The 18,881-nt window shown below is 48.2% G+C and overlaps 1 protein-coding gene across 1 annotated transcript in view; it reads left to right on the top strand.

The window, feature by feature from the left end:
* The first annotated feature begins 4,275 nt into the window (after positions 1-4,275).
* FIP1L1 (factor interacting with PAPOLA and CPSF1) overlaps positions 4,276-18,881 on the top strand; it is a 52,838-nt gene continuing 38,232 nt past the window's right edge. Inside the window, exons 1-9 of the mRNA XM_061552238.1 lie at positions 4,276-4,645; positions 6,772-6,817; positions 8,631-8,739; positions 9,635-9,735; positions 11,088-11,143; positions 12,379-12,492; positions 13,508-13,638; positions 16,194-16,318; positions 17,267-17,387. Coding sequence (XP_061408222.1) covers positions 4,567-4,645; positions 6,772-6,817; positions 8,631-8,739; positions 9,635-9,735; positions 11,088-11,143; positions 12,379-12,492; positions 13,508-13,638; positions 16,194-16,318; positions 17,267-17,387 — 882 coding nt within the window. The 5' untranslated portion in view covers positions 4,276-4,566. The remainder of the gene's footprint in view (positions 4,646-6,771; positions 6,818-8,630; positions 8,740-9,634; positions 9,736-11,087; positions 11,144-12,378; positions 12,493-13,507; positions 13,639-16,193; positions 16,319-17,266; positions 17,388-18,881) is intronic.

Raw genomic sequence — 18,881 nt, forward strand, 5'->3', positions numbered from 1 at the left:
TGATGCCTGTCGCAGTGGAGGCTTTTGAGTGTTTCTCCATGGCATGCGTGGTGTTTTCTTCTCTGTGCCTTTCCTCGCACACAAAAAACCACTCGAAGAAAATTGGCGAAACACATCGAGCAGAACCTTCCTGAAGAAGAGTGCGGACAGTACTGGCACTTGATGATGCCTTGTGGGCTGCATAAGTCGGGTTGCCACCTCTCCTGGTTTTTCCAGAATCGTATTTTTAATTTTTTTGACGCAGCTATCCTGTAAAGTATGTTGGTGTTCCCAGGACATTGCATTTTCAGTTTTTTGTCAGTTGCATAGTAATACACCACTCGATATAATGCATTTTTATGCGGTGCTCCCTGATAGTATTGTGAGAAATTCTTCCGATATGTCTCAGTTTTATTTTTCCTCGAGGTGGGAACCTTGATAATGTAAAGAATGACAAATCCGATCTCCAACCCCAGGGATCAGGTCTGCAGGTGTGAAGTTGTGCAGGTTTGAACTATTCTGCTTCAACAACGTCACGGGGCAGAGTGGGTGCAATGGGATGGGCCCTACGAGTTTGGAGGAAGTAGCCAACCCCCTGTGAGTGGCTGGCTGATGTGTCATCTGTTGAGGAGGTATGAAACGTGATGCAGTCTGAGCAGGATAAAAATTAACCCGTAAAAACAACGTTTTTCACTATAAATCCTTTATATGCGTGGCATCGGGGCGGGTAGAGTCCTCTCGTCCTCTGGCTTGAGATGGCTGCCACCTATGGGTCAGATGATTGTGTGCCAGCATTAACCAATTGGTAAATAAATATTATAATTTTTTCCCTAAACAGTGTAAAATTTTTGAAAAATGTTTTCACGCAAATTCATTGTCACGCACAACGAGTCTGTGTACAAAATGTCAGCTCGATTGGATCACGGGAAGTGGGTTAAAAAACGACCGAAAGATTTGCACGGTCCTAAGCAAGCAAGCAAGCGAACTTAATATAAATTATTTTTAAAAACGACCGAAAGATTTGCACGGTCCTAAGCAAGCAAGCAAGCGAACTTAATATAAATGATTTTTAAAAACGACCGAAAGATTTGCACGGTCCTAAGCAAGCAAGCGAACTTAATATAAAGGATTTAAAAAGCTAAACAAACATTTTTATTTTACCATGTATGGCCCACTGAGCTTTTTTGCTATTTTTTCAGAAGCGACCTGGCCACAAATTAAGTGGATTACCATGTAGACATTTAAAGCAGCCTCATAATCTAAATGCGTGATGTTGTTTCTTAATGTGGAGGGAAGAAACCCGGAGAAAAATAAACGTGACCACGGGGAGAACATGCAAACTCCAAATATACAGCAGGCCTCGAGGTTGGGATCGAACCCGCGAGCTCCTGTACACCAGGCGAGGTAGTTAACATCTCCGAGCCACCGTGATGATGATGATGAGAGAGAGAGAGAGACGCAGACTCCAAATACACAGCAGGTGTCAGGGTCGGGATCGAACGTACGACCTCCTGTGTACCAGGCGAGGTAGTTAACATCTCCTAGCCACCGTGATGATGATGAGAGAGAGAGACGCAAACTCCAAATATACAGCAGCAGGGGTCGAGGTTGGGATCGAACCCGCGACCTCTTGTTTTTTGTTTGTTGCGGTTGCACCCGATTCAAGAGCCGAATGGCTCACAGGGCTATACCTAATAAATGAACTTGAACTTGAGGTAGTTAACATCTCCTAGCCACCATGATGATGATGAGAGAGAGACGCAGACTCCAAATACACAGCAGGCGTCAGGGTTGGAATCGAGCCCGCGACCTCCTGTACACCAGGCGAGGTAGTTAACATCTCTTAGCCACCGTGGTGATGATGAGCAGCTTGTGGAGCTGCAATGTGGTGTCAGGCAGGGACGCTCCGACGTAGAAACCACATTTTCTCTCAGCCTGCTCCTCAGATTTGTATTTGCTTGTTTTTCCACTTATTTGCAACGTGCTTCGTCGTAAGTCATTGTCCAGTGTTATGTTGATTGTCATGTTGGTGGCTCGGCTCACTTGCGAGTGAGACACTGCCCCGATCTCTCGAGGTCTCTTCTTGGAGAACACGGTGGCGAGATGTTAACTACCTCGCGTGCTGTACAGGAGGTCGTGGATTCGACCCCGACCCTGACACCTGCTGTGCATTTGGAGTTTGCGGTGTCTCTCTCTCATCATCATCACGGTGGCCAGGAGATGTTAGCTACCTCGCCTGCTGTACAGGAGGTCGTGGATTCGACCCCGACCCTGACGCCTGCTGTGTATTTGGAGTTTGCGGTGTCTCTCTCTCATCATCACGGTGGCTAGGAGATGTTAACTACCTCGCCTGCTGTACAGGAGGCCGTGGATTCGATTCCAACCCAGACACCTGATGTGTATAGAGAGATTTCTGTGTGTCTCTCTCCCCGTGGTCGAGTGGATTTTTCTCTGGGTCCTCTGGTTTTTCCTTTCCACACTTAGAATCAACATCACGCGTTCAATCTAGATTTGAAGTTTTCGTGACTGCAGGGATCCATACTCTTTGGTTCTTTCGGTAAAGTCACGTAGGTATAAAATCAATGAAATCACGACGTTTCGATTGCAACACAAGCAATCATCATCAGGTGGGAAAACCACAGAAAATTTATTTTTCGAAACGTCGTGATTTCATTTATTTTATTTTATACCTCCGTGACTTTACCGAAAGAACCAAAGAGTGACATCACGCGTTTAGATAGTGTTTGGCTGCTGCTATGAATGACCACGTGACGATGATAAGCCACTGAGTTAAGCTAACACTGGTGATGGCCAGGTCGCTTCTGACAAAATAGCTACACAGCTCAGCGGTTGGAGATCGGATTTCTTTGGGTCTTTCGGGAAAGTCACGTAGAAAGAACAATAAAATAACTAAAGTGATTAAAAATTATAATAATGAAAATAAAGTGAATAAAAAATAATGCAAATTTATTTAAATAATAGTTAATAAAAATAATAATAATACAAAATCACTTTATTTTCATTTTTATTGTTTTATTGTTCTCTGAAAATAAAGTGAATAAAAAATAATAACATTGTATTATTATAATAACATTTTATTATTTTTTATTCACTTTATTTTCATTTTTATTATTTTATTGTTCTATCTACGTGACTTTACCGAAAGACCCAAAGAATATGAATTCCTGCAGTCACGAAAGCTTTAAGTCAAGTTTGGGCCTGACCTAGTAAAATAAAATAAAAAACGTTAATAATTTACAGATTCATAGTTTACATACCTGTGAACCCCTGATCAGTGCCGACCTTATTGCAGACCAACTCAGACCTTATTGGTCACCCCGTGTCCCTTATAAATCTCAACATTCTTCCAACAAAGTCCAATGACAAGGGCATAACACAAACAATGATTGTTTTTTTGCCCGTATTGAAACGGCCGTACGCCATATGGACCTGAAAACTCAATGTCCCCTGTGCAAGAATACGGGGAAAACCGCACGGGATGACATCTGTGAGTTTTCATAATCAACGTTTTTGGGTTTAGGTCGCGTTATTTATAAATGTGTCGTAACCCTCCACCACCCGACACGGCCAATCAGTGGTTTCACGCTTCAACACACCGGTGGGCTAAAGCAGTGAACTATTTTGTCTTTTGTCAACGTGACACTTTTTTTGCTGATTGGCCGTGTCGGGTGGTGGAGGGTTACGACACATGTATAAATAACGCGATCTAAACCCAAAAACGTTGATTATGAATAATATTGGTCGCGAAAGCCTGCCACGTGTTAATCACGTAGGTAAAACATTAAAATTAATAAAAGTAAAATAAAATAAAAATCACGACGTTTCGGAGGCAAAACAAGCTTCCGTCTTCAAGTGGAAGCTTGTGTTGCCTCCGAAACGTCGTGATTTTTATTTTATTTTACTTTTATTAATTTTAATGTTTTACCTACGTGACGTTACCGAAAAAACCTAAGAATATGAATCCTTGCAGTCACGAAAGCTTCAAATCGAGAAATACGTGTTAATCTGTGAGTTTAGATAACACTCAGCCCAGTCTCTCGCTCTCTCTGTTCGAGTGAACTTTTATAAAAGCTTCAAATCAACATTGAACTTTTAAAACGTTACTCTTAGGTTTTTTCGGTAAAGTTGAGTAGCTAAAATAAATAATATAAATAATATTAGAAATAAAAATAATATAAATAAAATAATAACTCGAGCATGAGGTCACAAAGCCATGGGCGTGGCTTTAACGGATGACGTCGCTGCGCGTTACGTCACGTCCGGGTGTGACGTCATTAGCTCGCGCGCTCCGTGCGCGACTGCCTGCACCGAGGGCGGGTGGTCATTTTTTTCCCCCTTCCACCCGAAAGTTCTTCAAACAAAACAACGCGGAAGGCACGCGTGCTTTTTAATTTTAATATCCTTTATTTTACATTTATACACACGCGCGTATAGTTTTTTTTAAACGTCGTAGAAGGCGCGCGCGATTGGACGCTCGCCAGAGGTTCGTGTTCACACGCGTAGGCCCCGATCGCGACAAGGCCTTCAGCGCAGCCTCCCGTCTTGCCTGGAAGCTCTGCCGCGGGGATGGCCGCGGAGGTGGGGGACGCGGCAGGCGACGCCGTAGGCTTGGCCGGGGAGGACGAAGAGCAATGGTTGTATGGAGGTGCGTTTATTTACATTAATTTAAACGCGCGTGCTTTTTCAGCTTTGCTCTACGTTCTTTTGCCCTGTTAAAAGAGGGTACATTTGGAATGTGCAACAGCATTTGAGGGTTGGTGGTAGTAGCTGCCTTGAGTTGAAATGATTTGTTACAGAGGATTGTTTCGTAACTTGTCCTTGCTACAATCTTGATTTGAAGCTTTCGTGACTGCTGCAGCGATCAATACTCTGTGGTTCTTTCGGTAAAGTCACGTAGGTAGAAACTAAACTTGCCCCTGCTAACCTACACGGGGGAATCCCTTGTGCGTGAAGACAGCAGCAGCAGCAACTACCAACACACCGATGTTGGTGTACAGTACTAGTAACTCATTGCCTCTAGATTTGAAGCTTTCGTGACTGCAAGGATTCCTACTCTTAGGTTTTTTCGGTAAAGTCACGTAGGTAAAAAAATTGAAATTCATAAAAGTAAACTAAAACAAATTAAAACATTCATGACGTTTCGGAAGCAACACAAGCCTCTGTCTTCAGGTGGAACCGTCACAGCCACGACAGCTGTCGCTTCCGAAACGTCGTGAATTTTTTTATTTGTTTTATTTTACTTTAATAAATTTCAGTTTTTTTACCTACGTGACTTTACCGAAATAACCTAAGAGTATAACTCATTGCCCTGTTCCGCTTACGTGTTCCATTACTAATTTGCTGTGTCGGGTGGTGCCAGGGTTAACGACACATTTACGCAATCTCACTGCCAAATTCCCCTCCCCCCCCCAAAAAAAAAAGCTCCCTATACTTTAGACAAAAGGGATTTGAATTTCCCAGCGTTGCACAAAACGTCAAATATATCTCCAAATTTCGTTATTAACCCTTGCCGTGTTAGAGACTGAAAGTGAGCTTTCCAGGCAGACGGGGCAGAGCTTTTGTGATACGGTAATTTTAAATCGCAATCTTCAACTTTCTCGATACATAAAATGATGGCAAAAGGCAAATTAATGTACAATTACGTTGTGGTTGTAATTCAGTATGATTGACAATTAGTAAGAATATACCGCAGACCTGGTACATTTCGACCATTGGCTTAGACCAACGTATTCACTAGCTCAAGATCCTGAATATTGAATAATGAATAACCAAGTTGTCGGGATTTTGTTATTGCTTGTGGTTTTTTTACTTGGTTTATCTCCAGTAATTTGCTTCACTGTATTGTGCTAGTAGCTAAAGATAATTGTGTTAAATATTGTGCTTAAGTATTGCTTTGCAACAACCATAAATCATAAGGTTGTAAATGTATACTTTTTCGTCAATAAAACCCGGTGCACATTTGTTCATCGTGTGTCGCTGGAATGAATAGTCTTAAGGTTTTTGGAATAAAACATTGCTGCTTATACATTTTGATCGTACGCGTGTCATTCTTAATATGCATTAGGTTCAAACATTCTTTGTACTTTTTCTAGTTTCAATTAAGACACTTAACTAGGGGATAGAACATAGCGGTTTTTACATTTTACGTGTTTATAACAGAACATTTTTAAAGGCATTTGTTGGCATAATACAAACTTCCAAAACGTAATTTGTCTAACGTCCACATGTTTTAGAACGAGATATAAAAATGCAAAACAAACAGGCCATACGTGATTGTCGAAGGATCGTGGTCATTGTGAAAGAGACATGGAGTCTTTGACTACCAAAGCGTGCTTGTGCACTCAGGACAAAAATATAGACGAGCAAAGTCCGTTTGAAAGTGTAGGCTACACATCCCAAAAGAAAAACAAGTAACTAAATGTATTTTGTGTTATTCCGCTTGTTATTTCCTTGCTAAGACTGATAAAAAGTCACTATTTAAACTGGTTAAATAAAGGACAAGTAGTTAAAATGTACACATGCAAACATTGCAGTATGTATGCATCTGTTTCCAAACATGTCAAAAATGTATCCTGGAAATGAAGATAAGGCACTGAAGTGTATTTGGTGTTTAAATGTGTGTTTGTGTTAACATAACGGCCTACATATTTATAAGAATCACCTTATCAGTGCACGTGGAGATACCTGTCCTACCGTTCTTGTCCTGTGAGTCTTTCATTAAAAAAGCCCCTCCGTTTACTTTATCACACTGCATTTCACATTTTATTTCAGATGAAGATGCCGCTGACAAAGCGGAGGGTGAACCTGCAACTGTTGGGTAGGTGCACATCACTCGGAGTCAAAGACATCCTTACTGCCCAATGGGGTGGAAGGAGGGGCGTTGAGGGGTCTTATCCATCATGAGGAAAGTCGGGCAAATGAAAATGCAATAATTTAATTGTTGCACGAATACGGCATTTAAATAACATTTCTGCAATGCCTAACTTTTAATTAACAATGAGTTCATATTTACACTTGTTTAATGTACGTGAAGATCACTGCTGTAGAGTTTAGCCTGAGTCACCATCCCCGTGAGACAAGTGGAAGGCTTAGGCTCACTGAACGTGGAAGGGTGAAGGATTTTGCGGATGGTCTTGAAGAATTCTGTATGTTTGTGAAGTTTATGTTACAAAAAATTAGGACAGCACGTGGTTGAGTGAGTTGTCCAAGGGAACAGGCTCATTTTCTATCATTTGGGCTGTTGATGACATTCCTATCACGTTTATTAACATTGGTATTTGAACGGAATGAAATAAGTACACTTTTTCCAAACATTTTAAATAAATGTCATTGATTTCGAATAATAACGTACAGACCATGTGATTGATTAACTTGGGTTGACTGCAAAACGCCATATGTTCTATTGCACAAATGGTAATGTGGTGGGCAGCAGCAGAGGGACCTGCAGCTATGTCTATTGGACGGTGCTTTTTATGCTCCAGCGTTTTCAGCAACCCGCATTGATCAGCTACGTCAAGTCTGTTCAAGTAACCCCATGACCGGCAAGGCGTGAGGAAGGCCCTCATCCAGCAGTAGGCTGACAAAAGAGCTGTACATGTCAAACATTATAGCAGATAACAGAGTCAGATGTTGACATGACAATATTGATTTCTTTCTGTAAGATTGCAGGCCGAGAATAATTTTTTGGCTTGCGTTCAAATTCGCGATAGATACTGTTGGGCAAGTGCTGCCAATGGAAACTTCTTAAGGCTGGCATAGCAGTCAAGAGAGTGATGTAAATGTTGACAGCTCCACACACACCCAGCCCTCTTCCCCCAGTGGTGATGTTCACATCTTTACCACGTGTTTCTTTTCAGCCTCTTGACGTAGAGGAGGCTCAGACCTGGTGTAGATTCCAATTCCCCCTCGCGTTATTCATCGTCAGAAAGTAAACTCGGGTCGGTGAGCTTTATTGCATAGTACGCCAACTACCAGATCAGTAACACCCACTACTGTTCACCACTCGGCAGCGGTGATAACACCACAGTACTTGTGCTAAATTAGCTCGACTCTGTCAGGGAGGGTCCTTCATTGAGGTGTTTGGCCAGTTCCGTTAATCGGTGACTTCATGTGGGAGGAGACGGGAGTATCCTGCGAAAAGTCACGCATATGAGTGGATAGCACTCAAAGCTCTGCAGAGATATTGAAGAATCCATTTGCTGTAGGGCCATGGTCCTCCCAGCCAGCACAAAGATCCCGTTTAGCCAAGCGTTGCGAGCGAACACCTATTAAGTCCGGCATGGCGGTTGTGTGGCCAGCAACGTGCCTCGCCACCTTTGTCTCCCCACTGCTTATTTTTACACACGGCACCAGATACTCATTTAAGTCTGACATTACTTTAGTGGAGGCCCAGGACCGGTTCGGATCACCGCAACTAATGTTAGCCGTGGCTGGAAAACGGAACTCGCGTCGCCCGGATCTCGGTGCGCTAATAGCTGCACCGCCGCTCCTCGAACATGCCCGTGTTTGCCCGTGCTCGGAGGTGGTGGGTGTAGCTCATCGCATTTCTCCAGGATAAATCAAGATTCCGATTCCGATAGCGCGGTGGTTCTTGAATCGGCGTGTGTCGCGGCTCTCCATTTTTCTTCCAGGCCACCTGCGGACGTGCCCGCGGCCGCCGACGACAAAGGCGGCGACCTCCCTGTGAACGGCAACGCCGAAGAAACCAACGGCGACGGCACCGAGGCCGTGGCCGCTCCGGTTTGTCTCTCGCTCTGGTTCGCAGACGCACAGGCCAAAGGGGAAGACCACGGGTACAAAGAGTAGACACATGGGCATTAATTGGTGGAGGGTTTGTGGAACGACTGCATTATCGCCATGGGTAACATCGGTTGGAAAGCCATTAGGTTTTATAGATTAAAACTTTCTTGCTTATATGAGGAGACGTCAGATGTTCTGCTTGTATATGCTTTTACACTCGATTTGGCAAAAACTAAATACTAAATTGAGTTTCTCAATATTTGAACTTGCCACGTTCCAACTGCGAGTCCTGGGCTCTAACCACAGTACAACCTCAGTAGACCCTATTACCAGAAACTTTTTTTGTGTTAATTGACATTATAAATGTTAAGATCGTGCTCTTAGTCATCAGGCGTGCACATGCCTACTTCTCCCCCTCGCCATTCTCACTTCACTCCCCTCCTGGAACTCTCCACTCCAGCGTTCTGTCGAAGCTCCCAGTCAACTTTTGCTCAGTGGGAAGTCGCTCCTTCCGTTTGTGTGTATGTTGAACTTCTTTCGCGCGCCGTATGTCGTCAACCGTGCTAATCGGAGTGCAAAGTATAGGAAAGGTAAGCAAATTGCAAAAAAACATTTACAACTATTTTTTATTTGACCAGGTCAAACCCACTGAGCTATTGGCTTCTTTTGCAGAAGCGACCTGGCCACAAATGATATCTCAAAGAAGGTGACTAATCAGAGGTGTCGGGAATCTTTAACTCTCTCCCACCAGCCGTCTGCCATCGACCCCCTGCCCTTGTTCAAGTCCGATGTCAAGTCCTGTGCTTTTTTCTACTCTGCGACTGTGTGCAGGTAACTTGATGTGCGGTCGCGTGCAGACGCTAAACATGTCCACGTTGTGCATTGTAATGTGTAGAATGGGACTGAAGATGCCGAAGACGACAGCGATAGTGATAGCGACGACGACGACGTGCAGGTCACGATTGGGGACATCAAGACGGGGGCGCCACAGTACACGTGAGTACGCACGCACACACACACACGCACACACACAGGCACACAGGCACACAGGCACACAGGCACACACGCACATACAGGCACACAGGCACACACACAGGCACACAGGCACACTCACACACGGTTGCGCACACATACAGGCACACAGCATGCACACGCATGCACACGCATGCACACGGTTGCACACACACGGTTGCACACACATGCACACACATGCACACACAGGCACACACAGGCACGCACACACCCACATGCATCTTCACAAACAGCTGTTCACACGTTTTGGTTTATTCAGTTTTTGAACCAGCTGGCTAGGATTGGGCAAAACTTAGTTCACGCATTGTTGCAATACTCTTGCATAAGCGCACATACATATCGCATACACACAAACTAGTAGCCCCATTCACACACACATGCACGCTAACCACTGTACTACCACTCCATAATGAGGGTTAGGGTTCCGCTGTACTACACACAAAGACAAAGATCCCCCATGTAGCCTTAACAGACTGTAGGGGCAAGTGCTGTTAGCGAGCACCTATGGAGGCCGGCACGGCACACGAGGGGGTGGGTGGCCAACACCACGCCCGGCCGCCTTTGTCTCCCTAGTGACGATGTTTACATATCGCACCAGGTACTCATTTGAGGCTGAGTCTACCTAGGGGATGCCCAAGACCGGTTCAGATAATCGTCACCGTGGTGTTGGCCGTGAGCGGGAATCGAACCCGGGTCGCCAGGTTCATAGCGCAGCGCGCTAACCGCTACACTACCGCTCCCCACACGCACAAAATGCACACACACACACCCCCAAAGCCCTTGCACACACGTGCATGAACACATGTAAGCTACACTGTATACGTCTATACCAACTAGCAATTCACGGTCACTGAGTGTACACCACTGATCAATCACAAAGATTGACCCCTGTGAAATATCCACCACTGAAATAGGTTACAAGTGGAGAAGAACTCTACCCCATCTTTCAATTTTAAACCAACTTATCAATGCAAGTCTCTGCAAGCAGTTTATTTTTGTTCAAGTATCACTATTATAACAATTTTTTTTAATCATGTTAGATAAAAAAAAAGTACATTTTTGGTCCGACATTTGTTTTATTAAATAATACGTTTGTGTGTTCCATTTAATTATGCTTGCAATCGGGAGGCTGACGTAAAACAATGTGTAAATCATAGAACGCTGTAGTAGCGGCTGTTAGAAATTATTCAATTTTGGAAAGAAAGTTACTCGACTCATACGTGCACATTTATTTCTGCTCTATTACGTGATGAAGCAACAATCTGGATTATACGATGGGCCGTCATTACTATAACCCCCACCTGTTTTGTGTTCAGTGGCGTGAACCTGAATATCAAGCCCGGCGCACGGCCGTATGGGGCATCCTCAGCAGGTACAGCGGCACGTGGAGTCGTACAGATACCACACCTGTACGTCCGTTGTGGAGTGTTGTGAGTGCATTTAATAGGCGTGTGCCGTGTTTTACACCCACACCCCGTGCGATCTGAAGAATCGTCACAATTCACGGTCTCATTTCGATTATTTTTTCTCTCGTTTCTGCTACCCAGTTCATATTGTTTCTTGTTTGGGTCTGCGTGTGTTGACTGTGTGTGCGTCTACGTGTTTGTGTGTGTGTATGTGCACGTGAGGGAGGCTGACATTTGGGCTACGCTCATTTCAAACCTTTATAAGCAGTTCTCTTTAGAAGCTAACCCCCCTTTTCCCTGTGATGACCGCTTGTGTTGCGTTCGAAACGTCGTAGTTTTTTGTTATTTTGTTATATTCTTTGGACCTATCTACGTGACTTTACCGACAGAACCAAATAATACGTGTACGTGTTTTCATACACGGACAATGGGGGAGCGGTAGTGCAGCGGTTAGCGCACTTCGCTACGAATCCGGCGATCTGAGTTCTATTCCCGCTCACGGCTTACACCGGGGACGATTATTTGCACCCCTCCAGGGCTTCCCCTAGGTCGACTCGGCCTCAAATGAATATCTAGGGCAGTGCGTAAACATTACCACTCTTGAGACAGTCGGCCGGACGTGGTGCTGGCCATTCAGCACCACGTGCCGTGCCGGCCTTCACAAGTGCTCGCTACAGCACCTGTCCCAATCCTCTGTTAAAGCATTACGGGGGATCTTTGTGTTTGTCCAGTATTCCCTCGTTATTCGCGAGGGATATGTTCTGGAGGTGCTTGTGGATAGAAAATGGTGCGACTAGTGATATGTCAAGAATTACCTGGATTAAATACAAAAATAACCTAATAAATAGATGACAATATAGTGACACAGAAACATTGAAATTGGTTGCCATGAACAAAGTAATTAATAATTAATGTAATATAATTAAATAACGGTTTATAAATTTACTACCTTCATCTCATCACCTTATCTGCAGTCGTGTAGGGTTCCAGATGTGATTCGCTCATAGCCAAGATCGCCGACAGCAAGTTCATCAACGGGCTCCTGCGTGTACCCTACTTGTGCGCAAGCGTAGCGCTCACATGCTGTGTGCGTGCACGAGCGTAGCATCGACGCACGCTCCGAGCCCGTACGCGGTTGTGAGTGTAGTATTTGCCTGCTACGTGTTCGAATCTTTCCCCCCCTCCCTTCCCGTGCCCGCAGCCGGACCCAAACAGGTGAAGGGCGTGGATCTGGACGCGCCGGGGAGCATCGCCGGCATTCCTGTTCTCGAGGTTGACCTCGACTCCTTTGAGGACAAGCCCTGGCGCAAACCAGGTGCGGACAGCCACAGAAACGGCACCGCGCCGCACGCAGAAAGCTTCCTCTGTGCTCTGTTTCGGTGGGCGAGAGAGAGCCCGGTTGGATTCATTAGGGCATCCGCGGTGGCTAGGAGAAGTTAACTACCTCGCTTAGTATGCGGGAGGTCGTGGGTTCGATCCCGATCGTGATGCCCGCTTTATATTTGTCACACGTTTTAGAGTATTTAGCTGCTTTTAATTTCCACGTGATAAGCCACTAAGTTCATCTATCATTTGTGGCCAGGTTGCTTCTGAAAAGAGCGACACTGCTCGTTGGGCCTTAACTGGTAAAATAAAAAATAGTTTAGTTTATGCTTCGTGGCATTGAAGATGCAAGTTAACAAATGACAATGACAAAGGCCCCTGTTTAGCCGTAGCGGATATAACAGCCTCCTGAAAAAAAGTCTTGACTCGTTCAGACTTTCCTGGGTAAATGAAGAGCAATACACTTTTAAGAATGCGTATGTGTGTGGTGCGTGTGTGCCTGGTGCGTGTGTCTGTGTATGTGCTTTGTGTGTCCATTGCTTTAGTGTGCGTGGTACGTGTGTCCGTGTATGTGAGTAGTATATGTGTGCCTGCGGTCTGTGAATGTGTGCGTGCGTGGCACGTGTTTGTGTGTGGTGTGCGAGCTGTATTTTGCTTGGTTCGTGGACGTGTCTGTGCATGGTTAGTGGATGTGGGGAGCGCTTAGCATCCTGCGCTGTCAACCCGGCGACCCGGGTTCAATTCCCATTCACAGCCAACACCAGTGACGATTATCTGAACTGGTCCTGGGCCTCCTCTAGGTTGACTCAGCCTCAAATGAGTATCTGGTCCGGTGTGTATACATCGCCACGAAGCAGCTAAAGGTGTTTGGGCATGGTGCTGACCACCCACCCCTTCGTGTGCCGTGCCAGCTTTCATAGTTGCTACGCGCTAACTCCACTTGCCCCCAAAGTCTGTTGAGGCTACAAGTGGGGATCTTTGTCTTTGTCGCTGTGTTCCGTTTGCAGGCGCGGATCTGTCTGACTACTTCAACTTTGGCTTCAACGAGGACACGTGGAAGGCGTACTGCGAGAAGCAGAAGCGTCTTCGCCAGGGACTCGATCCGCTGCCCAGCGGCCCGGCCATGAACCGCATCACGGTGCGATCGCTCGCTTCATTGCGCGATCGCTCGCTCAATCGCTCGCTCAATCGCTCGCTTGCTCGCTCGGTCGCTCCATCGCGTCCGCCCGCCGCTCTGCTGATCCGTTACCCATGCCTCCGCCGCGATCGCTAATCTTTTTCCAGTGGCCTCGCGGTGGTGCGATATTTATTGCTGCGCTTGCGAGAGAGAAGGAGCGCGTGCGTGCCGGAAGTTGCGCACGTGTGCGGTTTGGTCTCGGGGAGTGGCGCCGTGGAGCGCCAGCGCTGTGCGCCGCAGTCCAGGCGGTCGGGGTTTGAGTCGTGATCGCGATGGACCCCAAGCCTAATTCTAAAACAGCCTTGACTCCTGCTGTCTATTTGGAGCTTGCGTGTCTTGCGGGTGGTTAGCGCGCGGGAGCTAGGAACCTGGCGACCTGAGTTTGATTTTCGGCCGTAGGTAACATCGTTGGCGGTTAACTGAACCACTGAGAGGCCTTCCTTAGATTGGCTCTGCGCGGTGTGTAAACATCGGCACTGAGGAGACAAAGGCAGCCGGGCGGGATGCTGTCAACACCACCCGATTTGTGCGCCGTGCCGGCCTTCATAGGTGCTCGTGAATGACACTTGCCCCAGCAGTCTTCTTAGGCTATTCACAGATCTTAGTTTTTTTGTGCGAGTGTGTGCCTCTGTTGTGCTATTGTGGGCAGCGGTGGTGCAGTGGTTAAAGCGCTGTGCTATGACCGCGGTGACCCGAGTTCAATTCCCGCTCACGGCCAACACCAGTGACGATTTTCTGCTCGTGAACAGCATTTGCCCCAACTGTCTGTTAACGGCTTTACGGGGGATCTTTTATCTTTGTTGTGCTATTATACGTCCAATATAACCTGTCCATTAGGGGGCATCTGAGTTTAGACGATCGCGGTGTCTCATTCGCTCCCCATGTTGTGATTCGGTGGGGCCCTCCGTGCGTCATGACGATCGTTAGGCGGCAGGTACTGCCGTCACACGGCTTTGCTGTGCGGAGGTCGGCGTGTCCGGCACACGTAATGATTCATTACGCAGAGAGGTGTGTGTGTGTGACTTGTGGAATCCAGTGCACTTATCATATTGTAACTCATTTGTTGTTCTTGCACCGTTCACTTCAAGAGCGCTTGTGAACCGTTTGACCGGGCTTCGGCTGTAAGTGGCAGTCGTTTGTCCCAGCACGAGTCTCGGTTCACTATCGTGCTTTATTGATCATCATCAGTCACGATATATCCACTGCTGGATGAAGCCCTTCCCAAGCCGCTGCCATCTCGATGTGTCGCGGTTCGTTTAGCTCCTGCACACAAACCCAATTTCATTGCTCCATCTCCTCGTTGGACGTGCCTCTCGGGGCGCGTTCCCCCCTCTCAACGCCGCTTCCATCACGAGCCGCGACCTCCGGCCATCGGTCCTTGGAGCGACGCGTTGCCTTGTGTTCGTCACCATCGGTTAGTCCGCCCGCACGCGCCGTCGTCGTCATCACCGGGGCTTTGTTGCCTCCTCAACGCTGGGGGCCTTGACCCGCCGCTGGATCTCGCGCATTGCTTCGGCAGTGCGGCGGGCAGCAGAGGACAGTACGGCATGCCCTCGTTATTCGCGACGAGGGATACTTTCTGGAGATGCTCGCGAATAACAAATCTAACGGATAGTGGTAATGGCCTACGATTATCGTGCGCACAACGTCTGCAGAAGGTTTTAAAGCTTCGAGAAGTTCTCCATCTCTTTATCTCATCACTCCCTCATCACTTCATCTCTCATCTCTATCTCTCTCTCACTTTATCTCTCATCACTTTCTCTCGTTGCCGTCGTGTAGAGTTCAAGATGCGATTCGCGGATAGTGAACATTGCGGATAGCAAGCTCGTGAATAACGAGGGAATACTGCGCGGCAAAATCCGTTGTCGTACTGTACTTCTGTTCTCCCACCACGTCCGTGCTCCCAGCCTTCGCCAACCCGCGCTGACCGCGTTAGGAAACTACGTTCACCGACCCCCGTGTCCTGCTCGGCGTGGGGCGGCGCTCGCTCGCCCGGCGGTTGATTGCCAGAAGGGCCGCGCTTGTGCAGGATTAACTTGTCGATCGGCCGCACGTGCACGCGAGGGCCACGCACGTACGTCGCGAGCTGAGGAGGCGCCGCAGAGCGTCGGAAGGGCGCGTTGTCGCTCGCAATGCGGCCGAGCGTCCGCTCGCACGCCTCGCTCTATTGCCGCTCCCGCTTGTGAACTTTTTACTTTCACATTTTAAATTTTATCAGGTCAGGGCCACTGAGCTATGTCGTTCTTTTTCAGAAGCGACCTGGCCATCATTAATGACAGCTCAAGGAAGTGGCTTATCGTCGCGTGGAAATTTATAGGAGCCAAATACTCTGAGCGCGTTGATTCTAAATGTGGAAGGAAAAACTGGAGGACCCGTATAAAAATATATTTGCGACCACAGGGAGAGAGAGACGCCCAAACTCCAAATATACAGCAGGTGTCAGGGTCGAGATCGAACCCACGCCCTCCTGTATACCGGGCGAGGGAGTTAACATCTCGCCACCGTGGCACCCACAGGTGCAGCAAGGGCGGACGGGAAACCTGCTCGACAAGGAGCAAGACATGGCCGGACCAACGCTCATCAAGACCGAGTTCCCACTGCAGCAGGGTGGCTTGCGACGGATGGGACCCCCGCCTCACAGGTAGCGCTCCACCCCCGCGGCACAACCTGGCCACGCGGCGTCAGCAGCAGTGGCCTGCAGTGTCCTGCAGTGTTGCTTTAGTGTCCTGCAGTGTCCTGCAGTGTCATGCAGTGTCCCTGCAGTGTCGCTGTAGTGTCGCTGTAGTGTCCTGCAGTGTCGCTGTAGTGTCCTGCAGTGTCACTGCAGTGTCCCTGCAGTGTCCTGCAGTGTCCTGCAGTGTCCTGCAGTGTCGCTGTAGTGTCGCTGTAGTGTCCTGCAGTGTCCTGCAGTGTCGCTGTAGTGTCGCTGCAGTGTCCTGCAGTGTCCTGCAGTGTCGCTGTAGTGTCGCTGCAGTGTCCTGCAGTGTCCTGCAGTGTCGCTGTAATGTCGCTGCAGTGTCCTGCAGCGCAGCCTCAGCTATGCCGTTGAGGATGAGTGAGATGTTGGTGTTTGATCGGTCGCAAATGACATTCAATGTGCTTCTACACTTTAATTTTGGCTAAATTCCAGCTCTGAGAACTTGCAGTGAACATTATGGTTGAAGGCAGAGGAGGTCGAAAGTGTTTCCCCCTCCCGTGTGGAACAGAGGTCACTCTAGAAGGGATCGCCGTGGTAGCTCTGTGACACTCGCACTGCTCTTTGAGAGTTCCCAATGAATTCTTCCCCTCCACACATCCCGATGATAGTGCAGTCTGGATGAACGTGTTTTAGTTTTCCTTCCCCCGAACCTCCGTTCAGCACGGTTGGCTACGTACGGTGCGAAAGAAGTTCAGCATACGTCCGTGCATGCATACGTACGTGCTGACGCGTGGGTAAATAATCCCGAGGCCCATACTGCGTGCGGAAGGGCCTCTTGTAGCAGCGAATTAATCAAGAGGGGCGCGCACGTCGAGCTGGTGGCATGTACGTGCGATGGCGTGGATTCTGGTATCGGTGGACTTACAGAGGCTCGCGTTTGCGTTTGAACAGATATGAACCCAGGAAGCTGTCGGGCACCATCGACGTGATCGGGAGCCAGATGATCGGCATCACCCGCGTGGAGGGCAGGAGGCGAGACCGCGACGGCCTCCCTGAGCCCAGCCCCATCCAGGCAAGGGCCGGCCTCACCGCGCAATACCGCTGCAACCGCCATATCTACACCACACTCACAACACCGCTGAATCACCATCGCACCGCGCCACCGTCGCAGCCCCACCACACCGCTGCAGCTCCCGCCACACTACCACAACGCCGTACGGATGCACGTTCAACTTCTTTCGCACGGTATGTAACCAACCGCGCTCATCCGGCGGTGCCGGGGCTGTCAAGTCCTGGCGAGGTTTTCGCGTACAGCCGTTTTGAACGTCCGCTGCTGGACGAGGGGCACCCCCCAACACCCCTGTGGGGGACGGCGCCATTCCTTAGAGGGCCGCGGTCCGCTTTGAACGTCAACCGCCAACCGAAGTGCGCGGTTTGGCTGGTGGTTTGGTCGTCAAGACGGGCGACGGCATCCGACAAGTGACTGCCGTCGCCGCCTTCGAACTGAGCTCTTCTCGATGGTGCGGCGCAGTGCAAAAAATATCGATTTTGCTGCAGTGCCCACCACCGATAGCCCCAAAATCAGATTCCGTGTTTGGTATGTCTGTATGTTGAACTTCTTTCGCACCGTACGTAGCCAACCCGTGGCTAATCGGAGGTGCGTTGGGAAGGACAACAAACGAAACACAAAAAGCAGTTCTAAAGAAATGGGTTTTCAATCTCGATTTCAAAGTGCATAGCTCCAGTGGCTTCACTTGGAAGCTGTGCACGTACGTAGCTGTGCACGTATGTAGCTGTGCACGTACGTAGCTATACACGTATCTAGCTGTGCACGTACGTAGCTGTACTTATCGGTATCCGGGATGAGCTGGCAATTGCCGACAGGCGCTTGCCCAATCCCACCTGCCGTTATGAAGCCGTTCCGCAGTCGCGTGCCGCTCTGAAGCCACTGAGACGGCTGCCTGGCCTGCAGCCCCTTGCAGGAGTTAAACGCATGCAGGTGTCGACCCTACCTCTTACACTTGAACAAGGGGGGGGCGGGGTGGGGGGGTGGGCACGTGTCAAGCCATACGAGCCCGGCAACCGGGAAACGTGGGCGGGGTGGGGGGGGGCAAAGTCTTTGAAATTCATCGCGGCGGCGGGTTTTGTGGACGAGGTGCCCTGTGAACATTTTTTGCCGTCTTTGAAGGGGGCGGGGGGAGGGGCGGCTTCGTAACAAAGGGCTCGCGCTTGTTTGATATTTGACGTTGCCTGCTTTGGTCAAGATTTCGAAAGAACATCTCCGTTTCCTTTCCTTGCCGCCCGCGTTGGGGTTTTAATTGTGCAATTGTAATCGGATAACGAGACCCTGGTAATTACCTTTGTATCGCTAGCAACAGAAATGCCACATTCTCGGGCGAGAGGGCTAAGTGGTACCGTCAGATGAACACTCTGTACTTGCTTGGGTTTTGGAGACACTTTGGCTTGACAGCCGGGCGTTCAAAGGTCCTGAGCTGAGACACGTTTAGTAATCAGTAAAAAAAAATTGCAAAGTGCAAAGAACCATGGCCACTCATCAAGACTTGAG

Source organism: Lethenteron reissneri, chromosome 16 (assembly GCF_015708825.2).
Source record: "Lethenteron reissneri isolate LAM-NWPU_2019-01 chromosome 16, ASM1570882v1, whole genome shotgun sequence".
Taxonomy (NCBI): Eukaryota; Metazoa; Chordata; class Hyperoartia; order Petromyzontiformes; family Petromyzontidae; genus Lethenteron; species Lethenteron reissneri.